The sequence below is a fragment of the Babylonia areolata genome, chromosome 7 (assembly GCF_041734735.1).
Source record: "Babylonia areolata isolate BAREFJ2019XMU chromosome 7, ASM4173473v1, whole genome shotgun sequence".
NCBI lineage: Eukaryota > Metazoa > Mollusca > Gastropoda > Neogastropoda > Buccinidae > Babylonia > Babylonia areolata.
The window spans coordinates 25,000,904-25,023,913 of NC_134882.1; the positions used below are offsets into that span (position 1 = coordinate 25,000,904).

Here is a 23,010-nt window from a genome sequence, read left to right on the forward strand (position 1 = left end):
TTCTGGGAACTCCCACCAGCCCGAGGGGCAGGCAGACGAAGGGGGCCGGGAGGGGGGGGGGGGGGGGGGAGACAGGAGGCGGACACCGTGCCTCCACCCGAGGTTTTCTGCCCCTGTCCAGCATCCCCTGAGGACCACCGTACAGGATGGGACGGGGTGGATACAGCGCCTCCACCCAAGGCCAATGGTTTTACCAAGGTAGGTAAGTCGTCCGTCTGCGTCCCTGTGGACGTCGTCTGGATCGCAACATCCACCATCCTGGGTCTGACGACAGAAGCGTAAGGCAATCCTGCCTTAGGCAATGTAGCCTCCACTAATTTACGGGCCTCAAAGAACGATATTTTCTTCTCCGTCTTCACCTTCTGGATTTCTTTTTCTTTTTTCCAGGTGGGGCAGTCTTTAGATGAGTTCACACAACGGGCTGGACTGATGCATTCACCCTGGTGCGCCGCCTTTGAACAGGTGCCACACACCTCTTCCTCCTTGCAGTGGTCCCACACGTGTCCGAATTTCTGGCACTTGAAACACTGTAGAGGGGACGGCACGTACAGACTTCCGTTCACCTGCAGGTATCAAACTCGTATGTCCTTGGGGACATTCGGGCAGCAGAAGGTGAGGAAGAATGTGTTGGTTGGGACTCTGTCCGACCCCTTCCTTACTGTCACCCTGTAAACATCCGTCACTCCCTGAGAGGACAGCTCGCACTTAATCTCTGCCTCAGATACTCCTCTCAACTCAGGGCATCTGATGACCCCCTTCGAGCAGTTCAGTCCTTTGTGAGGGGAAACCATCACCGCCCTATCCACAAAAGTGGTCGCTTTAAGCAGAAGCTCTGCCTGCCTTTTTGACGCTGTCTCTACCAGAAATGCTCTGCTCCTCAGCCTCTTGACAGACTTCAGTGAGCCTGCCAGACACTGGAAGCCCTTCTGGATGGCGAAGGGGCTGAGAGCCGACAAGGGCTTGTCATCATCAGTGCCCTCCACCACAAGCCACGACGGCCAATATCCAGAGGTCTCACCGACCTCCAAATTGGAGTCCGAATCATCAGTTCCTGGTCTCCTCCTTTTCCCAACCCAAGTTTAGGGGGATGTAATTGGTTAGAAGCCATGGTTTTTTTTTTTAATCGTAAATTCATCCCTCCCATACCCACCCACCATGGGGTTCAACTTAGGGGCCAGGGTCAAGGGAACACCAACTTGACCCCTTCCAGGTTTTGGGAGGGACATACGACCAACAGTCTAGCTCCAACACGTTCCCCCCGATCATGCCCAGCTCCCGGGGACAGAGAACTGAGCATTACAGGGGTTATCATCGTTAGCCTCTAAACTGCCAGTCTTGACCCAACCCCACGTAGGGGTAGCCAATTGACACACATGGGCCAGTGTGTGCCGCCTGTCTTAGGAGAGGTCCGAGCCAAAGGGATGTGTTGAGAGCAGCGTGCTCTCTCAATCCCCAGGATCCCATTCCCCTCCATCACAGGTCGCGCTGCACGGCAAACACGGCGGGCCTGAAGTAGGCTGCAGAGAAAAAAGAATGTGGAAAAGAAGGCTTGATGGGAAGCTGAGGACAGAAAAGAGGCAGTAAAAAGAAGAGAGAATAGTGAAAGGGACAGTGGGTCACTTTTAGTTTGGGCCTCACTCACGACCTGTTCAGCATGGGAAGCCCTATCAGGGGCATCAGTACAAAAAAACAAACAAACAACCCCCCCCCCCCCCTCCCAAAACAACCACTTATTCAGCCTGAACAGCTACAATGGCTATGTAGGCTGTCGATTAAGACCTGGGACTAGAGCAGTAAACCCACAGAAGCACTGATGCCCCTGCCGACATAGCTTGCTCGATCACTGGCCACTAAGCCTCCCGACCACGACAAGGTAGTGACCCCCCGGAAGGCCTAACTTGTACTGAAACGTATCATACTGCACTGTCAGACATGTCCCCCAGAACAATAATAATAATGAAAGCATTTGTATAGCGCATTTCTCCGAGTAAATTCCGACTTCGTGCGGCTATCACCAATTCACATGGCAATCACACATCCGCCTGAAAAAGACTAACCACATTCAAACATAGACACACGCACCCATGAACAGGAAACAGCTCAACTTAACTGCCAAGTAGGCCATTCTCAAACAGTGGATAAATAACTCCTATGCCACTGCCATACTGAAACAGCAGCTAAATATCTCCCAAGTCTTGCAAAAGCTACCACTGCAATCATCTGAAGAAATCAACCACATACTATTTTGTTTATATATACATACACACACACATATCTTGTATTTTCATTGACATTTTTGTTGGTTTTTTGGAATATAGGACAAATCAGGGTAGGCATGTCTGTGAACTATTCAGTTTAGTATTATATTGCACTGCGTAATACATTGTTCTTCCGAAGAATTACTTCATTGACTAAAGTTTGATGAGAGACATTAAAAGCTGTAACGGGTCTGCAAAACCTTATGCTGTGTGTGTGTGCTCGTGTAAACTGCTGTGAACTCAAAACATGAATGAGCACTATATCTAGGCATATGCACATAGGAATGATGAGTCACCAGTCATGTGATCTGTGACTGCTGACAAGGGACTGTACCTCTCCATTATTTCTTGTTATTTCTATCATTAACTCTTTCATTCCTGCAGCACGGTTTTCTGGTTTACAGGAATTTTACCCTTCATTCCTGGAGACCTGAAAACCGTGCAGCAGAGAATTCCCCCTATCCTTCCTGCAGCCCGGAAAATCGGTTCTGGCGGTAAGCGCTTTGAACTTCGTGCGAGTCGCGTCATCAGCGCATGTCATCTATCCATGACTGGGTCACTTGTGGGGCAGTGTTTATGAGTGGAATAGATGCCAGACACCCCCCTCCCACTCCCAAGGCCATGGGAAAGTGGGTGCCGTGACATTCTTGCCGCTGTGCTGCGTAGACACACGGACACAGAAAAATGGAATATGCACAAAATTCGGATTCTGACCAGTTTTCCGATGACGAGTTTTAAAATGGTCTATCAGATGATGATTTTGATCTGTTACAACTGAATGACGAGGAGAGAATGAAGTAGCTGCTGCTACAGAAGCACAGACAGTGGGTGATGAAAAATTCAAAAAGTCTCTGAAATAAGTACCCTCTTTCATACTTTCTTTCTCTTCTCTAATTCCAGGAATGAAGGGAAAATACCTATGGTAGGAATCTCGGAACAAGGGGGAATAATGGTTCATAGAAAAATAGGAATGAAAGAGCTAATAATATCATTATTAAACCACCACTGCCACCCTCCCTTTTCTATTTCTTTCATAGAAAACTGATGACAAAAAGGTGACAGCTATCAGAGAAGATGAAGAAGACACAAACCAGCTATTTCACAGGCACACTTCTGGCTTTTCTCGTTGTTTTCCTCCACCACCAGAGACACCTGAAAATGCCAACCTGAATGTAGGTGAACAGAAAATATCAATCATCCTATTCTACATATTATCACTACCTGTACACAGATTATGTGTACAAATTATCCTTAGTCTAAGAATAATGGTATTTTCTCTCCTTATAAACAACAAATATTGAATGAATACAATCAACTCCTGCTGGTTGTATGTTCTGGTAGTGTCCTTTAGGTTCTGTCCTTTTTCTGTGTGTGTGCACATGTAAAGTGCTGTTGAGCTTTATGTAAAGAAAGGCACAACATAATTGGGTATTATTATCATCATTATTATTATTATTAGGGTACTTTTGATTAAATACATTTATCAGTCTGCAAATGTCTTCTGAAGTAAATGTGACATCTTTCATCTGTGACTAGTCTTAAAAAAACACACAAAAAACCCACTGCAACAAAGTATTACAATTAACTTCTACAGGTACATACCCTGACAACTGTCTCCACAACTTTGCTGGGATCATCAGCATCTGCCTGAAAATGGAAAATATGCCAATTCAAGAAATAAAACTGTGAACTACATGATGTAAACACAACATCAGTAAACAGAAAAGGAAAAGAAAGTATTTCTCAACATGCATGAGATGTGACATGGCTGTGTAGTGTCAATGTCCATCAATTATGTGACATGAGAGTTAAACTTTCCTCTCCCATAAGCAACTGTAAACAACCAGTCTGCCAGCCTTTCCACACTGCTAAACAGCGTCTGCAAGAACTATTACCCACTTTTGCTCCTGTACTTCCCTTGCTGGGCAGTCAAGAACATGTGGTCACTTTTTCAAGGATTTTATGACTTTTTCCCATCTTAAGCTCGTCTTTTTTGATTTATGCCTTGACCTTACAGAAAACACACATACAATCATATGGACACATGTGCATACATCCACCCGTTTCAAACACATCAGCAATGGAGCATTTAATAAGCAAATATCAATACAATAATCACTGAAATAACATCAGTACAGGGCTGGAAATATGTCATAGCTCACCATATCGTACATTCTCAACACTTATCATTTTAGCACATTTTGTAATCACTGAAATGCTGCAAGACACCTCCCAAACATACAAAGGATGATAGTGTCAGTGCTACAAGACACCTACCCCTATGGCTTCCTTCATGGACTGAACACAATCAGGTCCCAGCTGCTGAAGTTTGCCTGGAGATGGGAATGCCAGGAACTCTTTTCCTGTTATTGTCTGAAAGTGTAAATTAAATCAAATCAAATTATGACGTTCAGAAAAAAAGGTTATGACTGTCATGTGTCCATACTCCAAAGCTTGAGACTGGGGGTAAAGACCATGGGCCAGTGACCCCTGGCAGCTCAATGTCTGGAGTCAGAAAGCCAGAAACATGACCCACTCACACCACTTCACATGGTTTGCATTATACACAAATACATACAATAAGCTACTTGTAAATACACCATTTTCTTTACATGTAACAATTCTATAAATAAATGAATGATTCAATGAAAAAAGCAGGAACACAATATCAAAACAGTCTAAAATTAACCCATTCTCTCTTACTGTTCCCACTTTTAAAAAGAAGATTGGACATCAATGCCTAATTAATAGCTTTTCACCAGCCATCGTGGCAATGTGGTTATCATCATGGACTGACGGCTGGGAGAATGTGGATTCGAATCCCAGAGGAGGTGGGTTTTTCGGCCCGTGGCCAGCTCCTACCCAGAGTTGAGCGTGCTATGGGCTTAAATGGGATGACTGAGACCACACAGTCTGGTATCATCCACTTCACGGATGCGTCTTTGGATGTGTTGCTCTAATTTCCTGACCAACACTGCAAGTGTCTGTATCTCTTGGGCCTGGTTGATGTACCAGGATATCATCATGACAGGAAGCGTAGAGTACAGCCTTGCAACGTAGTCCCCAACCTAAATGGACCACCATAGCAACATCTTCATCCTCGTCATCCTTCTCTTCATCATCATCAATATAAAGAAAAGTCCCAAATTATGTGGCTTTCCATACCCTGCTCTCGTGGTGACCTCAGTTTCAATACATCTCCACTTGTGTGCTTGGGGTGAGTCTTGTAACGGCCTTCAGTGTCGGTGGATTCATGGAGGATTGTCAATGGAGGGACATGGTGGCAGTCTCCACTCTGGGGGAGGTGCTCACTCTGTCTGGCTCCGCAACTAAGCCATTATTGCCATTAGTGGGGGGCTTAGTAGATGGTGTCCCAAGTAAGTTAAATCAGAAGAGACACTACTGAACATCACCAAAGTGACTCAGCAGCAGTGCAGGGCCTCCTGTGGTGTGTGGCCACCTGGCGACCTAACATCGATGGTTCCCTGCCGGCGCTGGGACTGAGACAGATGAACATGGGTGTGGCCGTGTATGGGGGACTTGGAATGAGCAGCATGGGAGTAATGCCACTGAAATGGCGCAGATGATGGGACAGAAAAAAAACAGAAACAAAAAAGTATTGGCTTTAAGATCTCTTGTTTAATCCTCTCATACCCCTAAATCTCCATGGTTGCCCAGTTTGAGCTGTCACAGCTAGCTTCCTCAAGAAAAAATATTCTGTTATTTTTCAATTGTGTTGTGCAATGTTTCCCTTGTCCTGGAGGGGCATCTGGTGGCATTCTTCACTTGATCCCAGTGTGAAGGTTCTTTTCCACAGTTCAATTTTCAATGTTTGCTATGTTGTTTGGCAATAAACAAGCAAACTTCAGTATTCTGCATAGGCAATATTTCTGGAATATTAAGTTTATGGATTATGCTCTTGGCAACTTTCCATGACTCTCATCCATATTAGAAAGTGCTGAGAACATTGCTCCTGAACAGGCAGACATTACGTTTGGTGCTGGTGGTGCCAGTCACCTATGCGTGCGTGAGCAAATCAAATGTGTGCATACAATGCTTGAAAAATAACATCAATACTTTTACAAAATTTAAAAATACATTATAAAAACAAACCACAAGCATGCATTAAAAACATACAGGTAGCATGAATGATATACAGAAATGTAAAAAAACAGTACAAACACATTTCACATTGTATTCAGATTATCGCAAGTACACACACTCTCCCTTCCATTCACACACAGAAACATGTACATGCACAAATATAGACACAATACACACTGAGACATGATAGACAAATTTAACATTCTGTTTCTGGCAGTGAGGAAAGGTTTACAAGCAGTACAAAATGATCATCTCCAAAAACAAAATTTTGCTGAAAAGAATGTGACTACTAAAACTATGAGGTGACAAATATCAAACATACAGCCTGACAGGCCCAACAGTCAAGTAGCCGAAAGTGTTGGATTTTCAAAGATTCCTGAGTTTCAATCCAGGTTGGGGTGCCAAATGGGTTATGGGTGAAGATTTTTTTCGATCTGCCAGGTCAACATATGTGCAGAACTGCTAGTACCTGAACCCCCTTCAAACATGCACATTAAAAATCCGATAATCCATGTCAGTGTTAGTGGGTTATGGAAACATGAACTTACCCAGCATTCACATCCCTGAAAATGGAGTATGGTTGTGTACATAGTGGGGTATGAAAGGAGTCATACATGTAGAAACCCACTTGTGCATGTAAATGAACATGTGAGTTGCAATCATCTAACGCAAAGGAAGAAAGACCATTTCCTTTCATGAAAATGTGCATTTCTTCATGAAAAGAAAATGATTAGGGTTCCTAGAATTCTTGATATGATAGCCAAATAATTTGGTTGACGTGTTTCGATATTTTTATTCTATCAAAAGAAAATATTTATAGAAAGTTTAACAGTATAAAACAGGGACGTTTGGACTACTTTTATTTCTGAAAACTTAATGAGCAATGAAATTGGATCTGATATTGGAATGAGTTGCAGATTTGATCACTCAGTTGTAGAATTAAATTTGAAAAGAGATGCACTGAAAAGAGACAAACAATTCTGGAAATTTAGTAACTCTCTGCTGAGAGACTAGGAGTTTATTGATGTGATCAAAGACATTATAAATGGGCTGAAAAGAGAATATGCTATTCCTGTTCACAATTTTGATAACCTTGACCCTGTGCCAGACCAGGACCTTCAGTTTACTATTTCTAATCAACTCTTTTATGAAATGTCGTTGCTAAAATTTAGAGAGAAAACTATTTCATACTCGATACACAAGAAAAGTAATGAAGTTGCAAAGGAAAGAGATGTGGAAGAAAAAATCCAGTTTTTTTTCTGTAAATGTAATGGAAAATAACCTTGAAGAGTTAGAAGCCTAAAAAGCACAGCTGCAAGATTTGAGAGAGAAAAAGGTACATTGTATGGTAGTAAGGTCAAGGATAAAATGGATACAAGATGAGAGAGGGAGAACTGCAATTTTGTGGACAAAACATTGAGCTTTCTTGAATGTTCTCATGGCATTGTTCTTTATGAACGAGCAGAGATCCTTCAGTAAGTGCAGAATTTTTACAAAAACCTGTATGACAATCACAATGTTGATGATGAGGCAAATAAGTCAGATGAAGATGAAAAGAATTCTTTAGAAGGACCAATAACCTATGCTGAGGCACATCAAGCATTGAAAATGATGAAAAATAACATAAGTCCAGGACCAGATGGGTTTACATTAAATTCTTTTTAAAAAAATCTGGGGGGTAGGGGTGCGGGTGGGGGTGTGGGCATTTGGGGGTGTTTTTGGCAAAATTATTAAATGAGTATTTTCTAAATCAGCAATTATCTGTAACTCAGAGACAGGGTGTAACTATTGGCATGCCTAAAAAGGAGAAACCCAAGCAATATCTGAAAAATTGAAGACCTATTTCTTTATTAAACACAACATATAGAACTGCCTTAGCATTGGCTGCTGGCTGAATAAAGTCTGTTTTTACCTCGGCTGATCCATGAAAATCAAAGTCTTCATGAAACGTTGCTAAATTGGGGAAAATAGTTGAAAAATTTATGACTTGCTGCATTATGCAAGAAACAAAGCATCCCTGAATTGTTACTCACAGTGGATTTTGAAAAATCCTTTGACAGCGTTTTGTGATCTTTCTTGGAAAAATCATTACGCTTCTTCAATTTTGGTCCTGAAATTATTCGGAGGATATGTACTTTTTATAAAGATGTGAAGTCCTGTCTTTCAGTAAATGGACAGTATTCTAAATGGTTTGATATAAAAAGGAGTATGACAGCGCATCCATGCTCACCATATTTATTTTTTATTTGTGCAGAAATTATGTCTATCATTGTAAGACAGAATAGTGAAACTAGGGACGTACAGGTTAATGCTAATAAAATTACTGTTGTCTCAGTTTGCTGATGACACATCTGTGCTTGGATAGTAGTGAAATCCTTTAGAGAATGTATGAGTGATTCATTATTTTTCAAAAAATTCTGTTGTACATATCAATACCGAAAAACACACAATTGTGTCTGGTTTGGTAGTATGACACACTCTATTTGTTATTTACAGGATGAAAACTTTTGTTGGAATCCAGGTATTTTTTTAGAACAGATACTTAGAAAAGAACCATCTTGCTAGAATTCCAGATGATTTAGTGAAATTCAAATCAAAGTAGATGCCATATGAAGCATTCTTTACACAATGATGAAGTAAAGATGTGGAAATAAGAGTGCATGCACACATTGACTTATTTATTTCTAGATTATTATTAATTTGATGATTCCCATATTTTTTTTGGCCATCATCATGTACATACTTTTGCTTAAAGATGTAGATGCACTGTGGCTCTCCCACCCACCATTTATTTCATATATAATAGAAGTGATCATTATCATCATTATTTGTAACATGACATTATATAATAACCTTGTAATATGCTCTCTCTCCTTTCTCTCTCCCTTTCTTTCTCTTTTCTGAGTGTGCATGGTTGTCTTCCCTTTGTTTTGTCTGTTTAAAATAAAATAAAAATTGATACATGTACAACTTCAACTTTAATATTTGTAATACTGATATAATCTTCATTATATGTGCTTTTTTCCTTTTCTTTTTTACATGTTACATCTGTTGTACTGTATGCCAAAAAAAGGAACTAAAATTAAAAAGGATTAGGGTTTCTGATTGTCAGTCAAACCAAGGAGAAACACTTATCTTCAGCACAGTCTGTTCCAGGAATTTTTCTGTTGGAGATAATAAAATATTCCTGTATCTTGTACATCTTGTTGTAGTCATTCCCACCAGTTATCTCCATCACAGACTGCCCTTTTTGTATCGACTACAAGGCAACACTGTTTTCCTCAACTTCAACCCATGCACCTGATATGAGTACTACAGAGTGCCTTATGTAGTTAAAATGTGTTGAAATGTAGATGTAAATCAGAATCGTATTGAGGTTGACCTCCAAACAGATGGGTACGACCATGGCAGTAATAGCAAATGAAACCTTCCCATGAATCGGAACAAAATACAGATCACAGGAGAGGCGGACAGGACGGATTCAAAATGGCAAAAATTGACAGAGTAGACAGGTGAGCAGATGACACAACATATGAAGCAAATCCTGATGATGTCATCATGTCAACATTGACCAGGGCTGATGGTGCAAACATGGCCATGGCAGTAACACCACTTAAACAATCAATGCTTGACTTTCTGTTTATCATTCTGATGCATGCCTTACAACATGCTGTGCTCTATGTACTGTTAAAATCAAAAGTTTGCTTTAATTTTGAGGGTGTGCCATACAATCTGAAGCCCCTTGTAGTTTCAATTATTGTGAGTGGGTTTTTACTAATCTCTCCCTGCAACTGATGGAGGTAGAGGATACACATACACCCTACCACTCCTAACTCTCCTTAAAAAAAAAAGTTTAAAAACAAAATATGTGTGTTGTATTTCATGACAGGAATGGGATTTTTATATATATTAAACTCCCAGTTTGGTTAAATATTCTTACCTTGTGAAACTAATGCAAAATAGGCCTTTGGTTCACTCTGTTTGGTTAAAATTAGTGGCAACTCAATGATAAGAGGTTTTGCTATTGGTCTGCTGTTAGCAAGCTAATCAAACACCATTTCCAACTGGAACTGAATACTCATTCCAATGGCCAGCAAAGAATGCTCCATGTGAACCATCGTCCATGCCAAGAACTGTGGGGATGGACGGGCAGGCATTTGAGTTTGACTTGCTAAGTGTATTTAACCAAAATGGGAGTGTAATGCAAACTCCCCAATTTTGTGTCACATACTGTACCATGTCAAACTGATGCAGACCTCAAAACAAAAGGAGGGCAATGCCTATTGGTTTGCATGGGGAGCCCTTGTAACTATAACAGCTGTGTCAGCTGCCACAAAGGAAACCCCTAGGAACCATCTGCTCTGATCATACGGAATTCCCTGAGGTGGCAACTGATGAAGGGAATCTCCGAACGGTAGAAGACTGCGTCCAAAATATGTCAAAGAGGCACAGAGTTCTAAAAGGTGGCCAAGTGGCAATTGCGCACTCTTCAAGTGCTCTCAGAATCAAGCAGCTAAGGAACCGAAGGCACCTTCGATTCTGATCTATGGCATTCCAACCAGGCTTTCCGAATCACCTTGGACAGTACCAAGAAGGGAAGAAAGGTATAGGTGACCAGGCTGCTACAGTCAAGAGACAAAGCATCCAATGCCCTAGCTTCTGGGTTGGTGACCATGTTGGTGACCCAACAGACACCAACTCAATCCCTCCAGCTAAGGCAGGCGCATCTGAAGAGCAGCGGGTGTTGTGGGTAAGGGGTGCTGGTCTGAGTCCAGGTAGGATAGGTCCTGGTGTCAACCCTTCCCTTCCAGCAGGCCAGCATGTATGGATAGAATGGGGGAATCTACCTGTGGGTGCCAACCACCCTGTGAGCCCATCCCCAGGGTTCAATGGCACCTTGAACTCTAGGATGGGGAGGGGAAAAAAATGGAAAGAAAAAAACTTGACCAGGTAAGAGGAAATCCACTGACCAGTCCCAATCTGGGTGTGACTGCTGGCAGAGTGGCAAGCAGACAGATTGAGACTGCCTGACATGCACGGGCTTCCCCAAGCAGGGGAGATCTGCCGGATAGCAGGGTCGCCTGATACACAGGCAAGGGTCACACGACCAGTACCCCCTCCTGTAGAGACGCTGGAGAAAGCAAAGAAGAGATGACCCTTCCCCTCCTCCTGTGGCCATAGCTGAGGTGGGGGAGGGGATTCGGCATGAGGGAGGAACAGAGAGAGCAGTGCCACCGCTAAGAGCCTTCTCCATGCACAAGGATAGAGGGTGGACACCAAATCTGATTGCGAGGATATGTCCAGCCCCTTCGTTGGTGCTAGCCACAGTAGAAGCACAGCCCTCTACAAAACCACCCTCCACTTGGGTTAACTTGGTGTCAGGCCCGACCACAACTCCCCCAATCCCCTTCCAGACTGTGTTAGGAGGTCGAGGAATCCCACCTTAACTCACTCGCTGCCATTGTCCGCATATGCGGACATCGTCGGAGAAAGCATTGGATGCCAATGTCCGCATATGTGGACTTGGATTTTAAAAAGTCGTGCTGTCGGAGTGACGCGTCGGATGCGAAAATCAAAAGCAGATGTGATATCTTATGTCACCTCTGGTCAGCTTTTCATTCACACACGCTGCATGTGTGTCGCGATAAGCTCAACCGCAGCTGATAACAAAGCGTGCCCCCTGTCAGCTTTGTAAGTTGTTTGACAAGATGGCGTCACGGCGAAGTGTTCGACATGGTCGGAGAGGTGAAATGTTACTCAGCGTCGAAGATGCTTTGGAAATGATCCAAACTGAAGGCTCTGATGTCGAAGGAGATAATGTTGATTCTTCGGACAGTGAATTTGAACCAGATCCCGATGAACTAGAAACTGATTCGGCCGCTGAAGAGAGTGTTTACAATGGAGAGGAAAGTGAGGAACATGTGCCAGCAGATGAGACAGATAAAGACGACGAAACCACTGAGGAAACGGACGATTTTGCAAGTGTTTTCACCAGTGATTGGACTGACAATTTTTCCTTTTTCCCTCTTGCACATCCCATCACTGGCATACCAGGTTTGTCAGCTGACTGGCCAGTCAACACCCAGCCGGTTGAGTTTTTTTCTTTGTTCTTTGATTTTCATTATGTAGAGACAATATTTTTTTTGTATGTGTGAATTTCAACTTTCTTCATCACCTGTTCATACTTCATTGCATGCACTAGGTCTTCAGTTCCTCAAATAGTGTTAGAATGTGATGTGGAACATGTTGTTGTACCTTTCTGATGGGTGCAAAAATGCTAAAAAATACACAAAATATGGATACCGCGATCAACATCAAGATGGTGAGTAAATACTTTGATTTTTTGCACACATATGGAACAACATTCCTTGCATACATATACTAAATATCAATTGTCTGGGTGTTTATTTGTTTTTTTTACAATTTTTTCCCCATCCTATACAAACTCTGGGCTTTCAGGGATTGGCAAGGGCAAAAACTCTTGGCATGGAGTGAGTTAATGGCAAATGGGAGAACCTGTGGGCCCTACCACCTGAGACAGTCTCTCAGGAGAACACTATTCCAGCCTCATGGGTCCAGCAATTACAGGGTGGCGTGCAAGTCACAGCAATCAGGACAAGTCATTCCAAAGAACTGCAGTGAGCCCACAAAGAAAAAGAAAAGTGAGAGCCAGCTGGAAACCATACAAAAACATTGAATTAGACACCAAGTACTGATGCAAACAATGTAAATGATATGAATCCTGAGACGAGAACATCCCAGAAAGCCGCATGCAAGGAAATAACATTACAAATGCATAAAAGGTTGGCAAAGACAAAGAAACAAGATAATGTACTTGTCTCGGGAAATGGTGGCCATTGTGAATGTGTAATCAGTTCCGGCCAGACATGGCGCTGATTGGATAGCAGATGGCTGACTACTAGCGTGACAACTTATCACTGATTTGCCACGAGTTTCAGCCAAACAAAGCAATCCAATGGTCCTAGTTTGCATCAGCTTGAGATGGTACAGAGTAAGGCACCAAACATTTATTTCACTTCTTTCCTACACTTAGATTATATCAGCATCTATTCAGTTTTCTTTTTTCTCTGAAATATTTCAGCAATGTCTTTCCCGCTAAGTATACTTCTTCAAAAATATTTTATGCCAAATATTTTGTGGTCAGACGTAAATGTAGTCACTAGGGTGATGATGATCATGATAGGAATTTGTATTATACTCCATGTTTGGTGATACATATACTTACCATGTCAAACTGATGCAAACTAGGCCTATCGGTTTGCTCTGCTTGGCCAAATTTTGCGCGGCTAACAGTGAAAAGACGAGCTGTCTTGCCCGGTCCGCTCTTAGCCAATCAAATGCCTCTAAAAGCTATAAGCGTTGAGTCATTCCTTTGGCCAAGGCTCTCCACGCCATCTTGTCAGGTTTACGCTCTGTCTCGTCTTACGCTTTTTTGGCTATTAAGCGTATTCATAATATTCATTAATATTCACAACAATAATCAGAACAATCATCCAGCTACCACAATAACAACAATGAACATAACTAGAATAAAGTGGTTTTTTATTTTCTGTAATAACATGACAGCCACTCTGAAAAGTGGGATTTCCAAGTCATTCAAGAACAAAGAGACTTTGACTTCACTAACATTATCTTGGTGACTGTTTCGACTACTTCCATATCATGTTGGTCACGACCCTCAGGAACATGATGAAACAACACTTGTGTAAAGAGCAACTTTCAAGAATTTCTTTGTATATGAATTAGCAGCAAAAGCAAAAGGCGCATGTAACATGAATAAATGACAATTTTATAAGGCCCAAAAACCCAGTTTTTACATGTATCGCATTATATTAAGTCAAGCCTTTGCACATGTGTAATTGCACTCTTCAGGCCCAATACAGAACCCTTTCCCTATCTACACATCCACCCTTTTCTCTCCTAATAAATATGATTTTATATCATATCAAGTGACAGTCTGCATTTGACAAGAAAATAAAACATCAACACAAATTCTTTGGTGAAGCTTAATGAAATACAATATACATATATATATATATATTAACACACACATACACACACACACATATACGTATGTGATGCAGCATGCGAAAACCCAGCTAAAGTCGCAGCCAGCTATTCTTAGCTATACCCCAAAACACCTCATTGGGGAAAAAATAATGAAAATTGAGATTTTTACAAATTTCACATCTTTAAAGTCTTATCTTTGCTGTTGGCAAGTATTACAGCTTAAAACTGTCTGAAACTGTAGTATTTTTAATGTTTTCATATGCATGCACTGTCAGTACTGCTGACACACATCTGTCACTTAATTTGCAATGTTCAGTGTATTTGACTCCACGCTTTTCTGAAATAACGTCAGCTGATAATGTGGCAATACACTTAACAAATGCAGTTAGTAAGCATTATTTTCATCTGGGATCTAGCTGAAAGATTCATCAGCATTACGGGAAATATTTTTTGTTCAAACAAAAATGCGGCCTTTGCCTCTCATTTGAACATTCACAGTCGCTGTTGACTGCTCTCTTGTGGCATGACATCACCCTTCCACTCACCATTCTTGACTTCATTTGAGGAAGAGAGAAAAAAAAGAATTTTCCCGTGCTTTTTTCCTACAGAGATTTTTAGTTTACTCAATTCCAAATCTTTTGACACCAAATACATGTTAAGATAATTCTTGTTCTGAAGTTACAAGCAGGTAAATGTATTTTTTTCATGAGCTGATTTCTCCATTTGCTCTTTTCTGGCACACCAACTCATAACTCAAAATCATAACTATAATATTGACAGATCAGCTCCATTTTTTTTATGTTGATCTGTGATTTTCAATCTTTCTGAAAGTACAAAATTGTCAAAAATGATAAATTCCGACTTTAGTTGGGTTTTCACTTGCTGCATCAAATATAATATATAGAAATATACAAAATATATTCCCCCTCCTCCCCAACAGAAGGGAGGGAGCCAGGGAATCAGTATTATGCAGCCATCTCTGTGGATGTATAAATATGTATTCACTGACTGCTATTTCTAAATGGACTGCTGTTTTTATACAACTCAACTGACAGTCACAGGCGTATAATATATATAAGTCTAAAATATACATAATGACTATCTTCAAAACAATAACAATTTACCAACATCATGAACTTGAACTAGTATTCCCAAAACATTAGGGACAAAGACAATACAGTACACAGTTTCTACACACTCTGCTTTACCCAAAGTGTATGGCGCAATAGCCAAGTGGTCCAAGTGTTGGACTTTCAATTTGAGGGTCCCAGGTTCGAATCTCGGTGACGGTACCAGGTGAGTAAATGGTGGAGATGTTTCCCATCTCCCAGGTCAACATATGTGCAGACCTGCTTGTGCCTGAACCCCCTTTGTGTGCATACAAGCAGAAGATCAAATATGCACATTTAAGATCCTGTTATCCATGTCAGTGTTCAGTGGGTTATGGAAACAAGAACATACCCAGCATGCAAACCTGCAAAAACATAGTATAGCTGCCTACATAGTGGTGTAAATAAACAAAAATGGTCATACATACAAATTGTTATTTGTCTGTCTGAGTGTTAATGTGTACAAGCCTGAAATCTGACTGAATGACACAGGAAACGAATGATGAGCACCCAATCGCAGCCATCAGTCGGCCCCATCCAGGTAGGCAGCCTGTTGTGCAAATGACCCCATGTTTGTAAAGCGTTTAGAGCTTGGTTTCTGAATGAGGATAGGTGCTACTTAAGTATCCGTATCATCATCATCATGACGTACCACAGCTGGTTTAACAATGTGTCCAAGTCCCAAGAAACTGTAGTCTAAAATCTGAAATTTTCTCTCTTGGTTAACTGTTAAGTCTACAGCTGGGTAATCTGATAATGCATAACTATGCTTCCATGATGATTTGAAAATGGAAAGGATAATAATAACAATAATAACTGGACATTTATCAGCACCTTCCTCACTGCACAAAGTGCTTTACAATCCACACGCACACATATGAAACACACTCAGTCCTCAACTCACAATCATGCACAATAAACATTTTTATGTGCATATAAACTTGTACGTACAATACAAATATACATACATACATACATACATGTATCCATGCATACGTTCAACACACACACAATACAGCATAACAAATATACCTACACTATTAATTACTTTCATGTATGAGAAGTCCAGAGGAAATGCTGGAAGAGGAAAGTCTTGAGGTTAGATTTAAAAGGAAGGCAGTGAGGGGCTGTGACAGATGTGAGGAAAAGTGTTCCATATTTGAACAGCAGATGATGAAAAGTCTTGATTCAAACATGAAAGAATAATATTGTGATCTATTGTTCTCTTTTGTATTTTGGGACACAGGTTCTATCATCGGCAGCAGGGTGAAGAGAATAGGAGAGTACATAGATTTGAAAGACAACAGAGAGGTATCAGGGTGCAGTTCCAGATATGACATGGTAACAGAGACAGGCAGCTTTGTATTTGATTCTTTGCTCTATGGGTAATCAGTGCAACTCTTTTAGAAGGGGTGTGCAGTGTGCAAATATTTTTGCTTTATTAATCAGTTTGAGTTTGGTACCTGGTGTAGTGGTCTGAGGAGTGTTTGCAGATAACCGATGGGAAGAGAGTTGCAATAGTCTAATCTAGAGAGTATGCAGGAGCTAACTAGTGTTTTGGTTGCGTTGAGTGTGAGGTAGTGGTGTCTGGAGCTGATTCGTCCAAGTTCAAAGTAGGTTGCTTGACAGGTTTTGCTGATGTGATAATGCATGGAAAGATCTTTATCGAGGAAAAAGCCAAGGTCACAGACATGATCAGAGAATGAGATAGAAGAGTTGGTGAGACTGACAGTGGAAGGCAGGGAAGTGGCATTTACTGATGGAGGAAGGAGTCTAAGGGCTTCAGTCTTATCATTGTTTAGTTTCAGTTTGTTTTCTGTCATCCAATTTTTCACTTCTTTCAGTCTTGGAGAGTTTGAATAAGATGCTCATAATTTGGAGGGGAATTAGAATGTTGAGTATCATCAGCATATATTTTATAACAGATGGAATAAGTGTCAATGAAAGGTGTGAGTGGAGTGGTGTAGAGTATGAAAAGTACTGGGCCCAGCACAGTGCCTTGGGGAACACCGAAATTAAGAGTGGATTCAGAAGATCTATTTCCATTTAAAGGACAATTTGCTTTCTGTCAGACAGATAAGATTGATACCAGTTGAGGGAAGTGCTTGTAATTCCAAAGTTTGATTCAAATGTGAAAGAAGAAGATTGTGATCTATTGTATCTAAGGCTGCAGAAAGGTCCAAAAGTAGAAAACAGAAATTCTGTCTTGGTCTAAAGAATTCAACTATCAGTTACAATGCATAGAAGAATGGTCTCTGTGCAGTGCCCAGGCCTACAAGCAGACTGGTGATCGCTGAGTAGTGAGTGAGAGGCTAAATGAGAAAATTGATAGAGCACGAGTCATTCAAGAAGTTTGGAGAGGTATGGCAAGTTAGAGATGGGTCTGTAATTTTTCAAGTCATTTAGAGATGGGTCTGGAATTTTTCAAGTCATTGGAGTCTATGTTTGTTTTCTTCAGTTGGGGTTTCAGTATGGCTGTTTTAAATTCAGTAGGAAAGACACCAGAAATGAGAGATTCATTCAAGATATGAGTAATGGCATGCAGAAGAGGGTCTAAGTGTTGGAACAGAAACTTGGTGGGCACTGGATCTACTTCACGTTTTTGGAGTGGCCTGCAAAATAGTTTTTCTCACAAAGTCTTCAGAAACAGGATCAAACTCAGAGAGCAAGGTGAAAGGTGGAGACACATGTGACTGTGAGGCCGAGTGGAAACTTTCTAATTTACTGCATGTTTATCAAACAGGTCCCTCAGACTTTCTAGAAATTTCTAAAACATGTCTTAAACATTTCTAAATCAAACACATAAAATGAGTTCAATATCCTGTGCAAGACCCTTCATTCTGACACTACTTTTACCATCTGCTATAGAATTCTTTCCCTTCACCACTACTTGGCCCAGAAACCTGGATAATTATGTCCAGAAGGTATGCCTGCCTTTGTAAGTGTGTAGCAATGCAGGTTTAACCTTGATTAGAATGTGCAGCAGCTGACTGACCCTCTGAAGGTAGTCTGGGACCTCCTAGAACTATGGTAAAAGAGACACTGGGACATCCAAGATTTTTTTCTCTCTGTTTTCTAATTTAGCAGAAGTACATGCATATCAGATAGTACATGAAGCACTGCAATGGAGGTGCTCTTCCATTTGGTGTATTTCAACTGAACAATAAAAATAAAAATAATTAAAAAAAACTTTCTAAAACAATATCTTAAAAAAAGGGAATAATCAACTTCTGTCATTAGCATGAAATCAGAACATCATTCAAAAGGTCCAGAATGAGTTTTCACACAAGGCGGTAGGAAAACAAATCATAGCAGTTTTGTCAGTGTAACAAATATGCAGAAGTCCAACAATTGATGTGCCACAATGTAATATTAATATCAGTGTCAAAGTCTTTGTTTATATAAAGGAAAAAGGGAATAAAGAAATAAACAGGACGTCATCAGGAGAGACTGAGCTTGTCCAACTCATCACACAGGTCAGGGTTGGTGGAGGTCTGCAACAGCCAATCAAACCAGCTTCTTCAGTGATGTTTAGCCAATCAAATCATCTGACTTTAATTCTCCTTTCTCCAATGACATTCAGTTATGTAGCTCATGTATCAGAAAATGTTCAGTTTTCCGTTTTGTTTTGTTAATTAAATCAACCAATCATACTGATCCTACTTCACTGATTTAAACTAAATCAAATATCCAGCTTGTTTGGTTGATCCAACAATGCTGTTTCTAGTTCTCTGATTAAAACAATTTATGTTGGTTTTCTTTTCTTCCAAACTGAATACTGTTTCCAAACAAATGATCTACTCTCCACAGTCCTCTAATTATTTGTGAACTCATACTGCTATAATTCTTTTAAAGCACAAAATGCATTCAAATGAGTGATTTTTGGGGAGTAAATTTAAAGGGTTTATTCTGTTAAGTATCTGAGCTTGGGTTTGTTGAGCAAACTACACTTAGCAAAATAATCTTACTTCACCTTGCTCCATATTTGTTTATTTTTTGACTGAAAATGAACAAACCTACAAATCACCATGACTGCAACACACACTCCACCAACCGTAACAAACTTTAAAATAAGGCATACCCGTTTTATACCTGTAAGACATCAGCTGACGTCCTGCACAAAGTCATTCCCCAGTGCCTGCTTATAAGACGTCCACTAACGTCCTGCATCTATTCCAAATTTCCTTCCCTTAAGTTTGGTTGATTAAAAAAAACAAACATACTATGAACTGCTAGTCTGATGTGCCTGGATAATAAAAAATACTATTCAAGTGAGTGTATATGTAGTCATTCGGATGAGACAATGAACTGAAGTCCCGTGTGCAGCATGCACTTAGTGCACGTAAAAGAACCCACGGTAACAAAAGGGTTGTCCCTGGCAAAATTCTGTAGAAAAATCCACTTCAACAGGAAAGCAAAAAAAATTGCAGGCAGAAAAAAATACAAAAAAAGTGGTAGCGCTGTCACATAGTGATGCCATCTCCCTGGGGACAGCAGCCCAAATTTCACAAAGAGAAATATGTTGTAACAAAAAGAGTAATACAGATACAAATCAGATGGAAGACCCCTTCCTTCTTATGTTGATGTGCAAACTAGACCACGTGGAGCAAACATGGAAGGGGGACAGCCTCATATGCAAATTAAATCAAATTATGATGCTCAGAGACGACCTCTAAGGCTATCTCAAGGTTATCGCCACAATAGCATCTACTTCAAGTCAAGGGTAAAAAAGTACAATAAAAACAAATCACTGCTTCAAGCTTTTCACTCAAAAAGTTTAAAAACCTTCCACAGTTTAAAACATTCAAATCTGATTAAAAATGTTCACTTCTTTCAAGAAGACCATTAGCATCTACAGAGGGGGATCACGAAACAAAGTCTTCAGAGAATCTGCTGTGTAATGTCTATTATCATCCAGATCCCAGCAGTGAATGACCGAGTGTTTCACAGTGACAGACTGGTCACGGGGAATAGATTGAGGGGCCTCCTCCCCCTTTAACAAATAAAAATATGAGTAAGAAAAATGTGCCCCGTGCGCAGTCTGCACAGTACAGTGGGATGACACTGATGAAATGTGCACACAGACAAACAGCGTGGTCATCTTCAGCAGTATCTGGGTCTTGGTCACCAAACATTATGGCACTAATTATATTCTTCTGGATTCTGGAAGTCCTAAAATGTACTGCTGCTGCCAGCTTTTTTGTACAGAATGTAAGCATGCACAGCTTTTTGTATCACTTCAGGGTTTTCCTCGTGGCACTGTAGGGCTGCAGCTGCTGGTCATGGCGATCCACGGCACCCATGTTTTTGTTGCAATCCAGAATTGCTGGAGGCTTGTTTACTGCCCTTAGGTTTCACTGCTGCTGGAATTAAACTGCAGTTTGTAGCAAGCTGTCAACTCCAGATGGTCCAGGATGAACATCAAACATCATCACCATGCTGCGTAACTGGAACACATTGGGAGAAAGACTAAATTTGGTTGTTGTTTTTTGGTTGTTTTTTTAATTTTTTATATACACAAAGTTTTTGAAATTGTACCATTTTATTTCTGGGTGCTTTCAGAAGCTGAAATACACACACATCTACAAATGTTGCATTTACAAAGTAATTTAAGCATAAAATTATGTATATCATTCTCTGATTTCAGTTTTGTAAACATCATCTTGCCCCTCCCCCCCCCTCCTCTCTCTCTCTCACACACACCAAACCAATACACACCCGGGAATGAATACCAATACAGAAAGAGGTGACCAATACTTGCGCAGAGCAAGCCACACCTCCTTGCCCAGTGTTAGTCATACACAGTGACTGTCTCACACACACACTGATCAGTGTCACTTACCAAGGCTAACACTTTCAAAACACATACTATGCACTTATATTCATTATTACAACAAAGAAAAAGCATATAACAAAATGACAAACATCGTAAACACCCACCTGCATCTTGAATCAGCTGAGCTTCATCAGCAGTTTCCGATCCTTCATTGTGCACCGCCCATGTCAAAATCAGGGTTATCAGCATCAACCTGATGCAGTTGTATCTCATTCGGTGCAGAATCTTCCTTTCTACTATTTGCATCTTGAAAGATTCCTTCCAATATTTGTTCAAGGGTTAAGGTTTGCCTGTATGCAGCCATGGCTTCAGAAACACCTTAAGCTTTGTACAAACTTGCAAAACTTTCGCAATAAATGACAATGAGCTGAATATTTTTAGCTTACAGTACTCAGGAAAGAAAGAGCTCTCAAGGGAGCTAATTTAATGATTAGCAGACTGTATTTTCTGCAATGCGAGACGAGAAAGGAAGAACATTGTATCATGACATACAACGCACATCAACACAGCATTGGTGTGTGACAATTCATGACATACGCCCTACATCAACAGCGCAGTCAAGAGGTTAAGAAAAAAAGAGAGGATAAATCATGTTATTCAAAATATGTTAAAGCCAATAGTGTTTGATTTTTTTTTTCTTGACAGGGGGTAATAAATCTATCAATATCATCAAATAAATCCAGTTCTCTCCCAATATCCTGCACCTCTTTTCCTCCACTTCTCACCATTTCCATACACACACACAAACATGCACGCACATAAACAAAATTGGGGGGGGGGGGGGGGGGCGACGTTTTCAAATAGGTGCTTTGGTGAAGTCAGGGTGGACCAAAACAGCATGGGGAACTTCCGCCAGGGGAAATTTCAGGATCCCAAATGGTCCCCTGGGGGACCTAACAAACGGTGGAACAATTTGCGATTTTACACCAAATACATGTTCGGAAAAAGCTACAGTGTGATTTATTCTAATTTGGTCAGTGCAAGTTGAGAAAAGCAAAGGAAGCAGTACACATCCTTGTGGCACTCATGTATCCAGAACAAGTTCATTTGAAAAGTAACCACTCACACAAACACGTTGCCTGCTAGTGAGGAAAAGTTAATCCATGGTATCAGATTTAAGTTTACACATATGTTGACAAGTTGCTGCAGTAGCATTATATGGTTGAACAGTATTGAAGGCACCTGAGAAGTCTACTAACAAAAATCTCACGCTTTTGACTGCTAAAGATGTCATGAAACCATGTTGCATCTTCAACTCCTCTAAGCCTTTTGCATGAAAACTGAAAGGAATTGAGGTGAGAGGCAACATCCTTTGTGAGATAATCATGCAAGACTGACTCAAAGCATTTAGCTGCAGCAGATTTTAACATTAACATCACACCTGTAATCATTCAACTGATTGGGCTCTGTTTCATTTGGCACTGGAATGATGGTGGAGGTCTTCCAAGCTTGAGATGACATGTGGCAAAAGTTGAAACATGAAGGTAAAAATGCTAAAAAAACAAAACAAAACAACTGGGATGCTCAAGATTTCAGCAAACATTCCTTTAACCCATCAGGACCAGAAGCCTTGTGTGGCTTTGGAATAAAAATTTACCTACTTCTTGAGAGATGGAAATATTGCTTGTTTCTGTACATAAAGCCCGACACACATGATCACAATCTTTTCTGT

At 40.8% G+C, this 23,010-nt stretch overlaps 1 protein-coding gene across 3 annotated transcripts in view; it reads right to left on the minus strand.

The window, feature by feature from the left end:
* Positions 1–23,010, minus strand: part of LOC143283916 (ran GTPase-activating protein 1-like) — a 74,419-nt gene that overhangs the window by 20,099 nt on the left and 31,310 nt on the right. For all 3 annotated transcript variants that reach the window (XM_076590340.1, XM_076590339.1, XM_076590338.1), the window contains 3 exons: positions 4,536–4,631; positions 3,861–3,905; positions 3,350–3,410 (listed from right to left, as the gene is read on the minus strand). In XM_076590340.1, the coding sequence (XP_076446455.1) occupies positions 3,350–3,410; positions 3,861–3,905; positions 4,536–4,631 (202 nt within the window). The remainder of the gene's footprint in view (positions 1–3,349; positions 3,411–3,860; positions 3,906–4,535; positions 4,632–23,010) is intronic.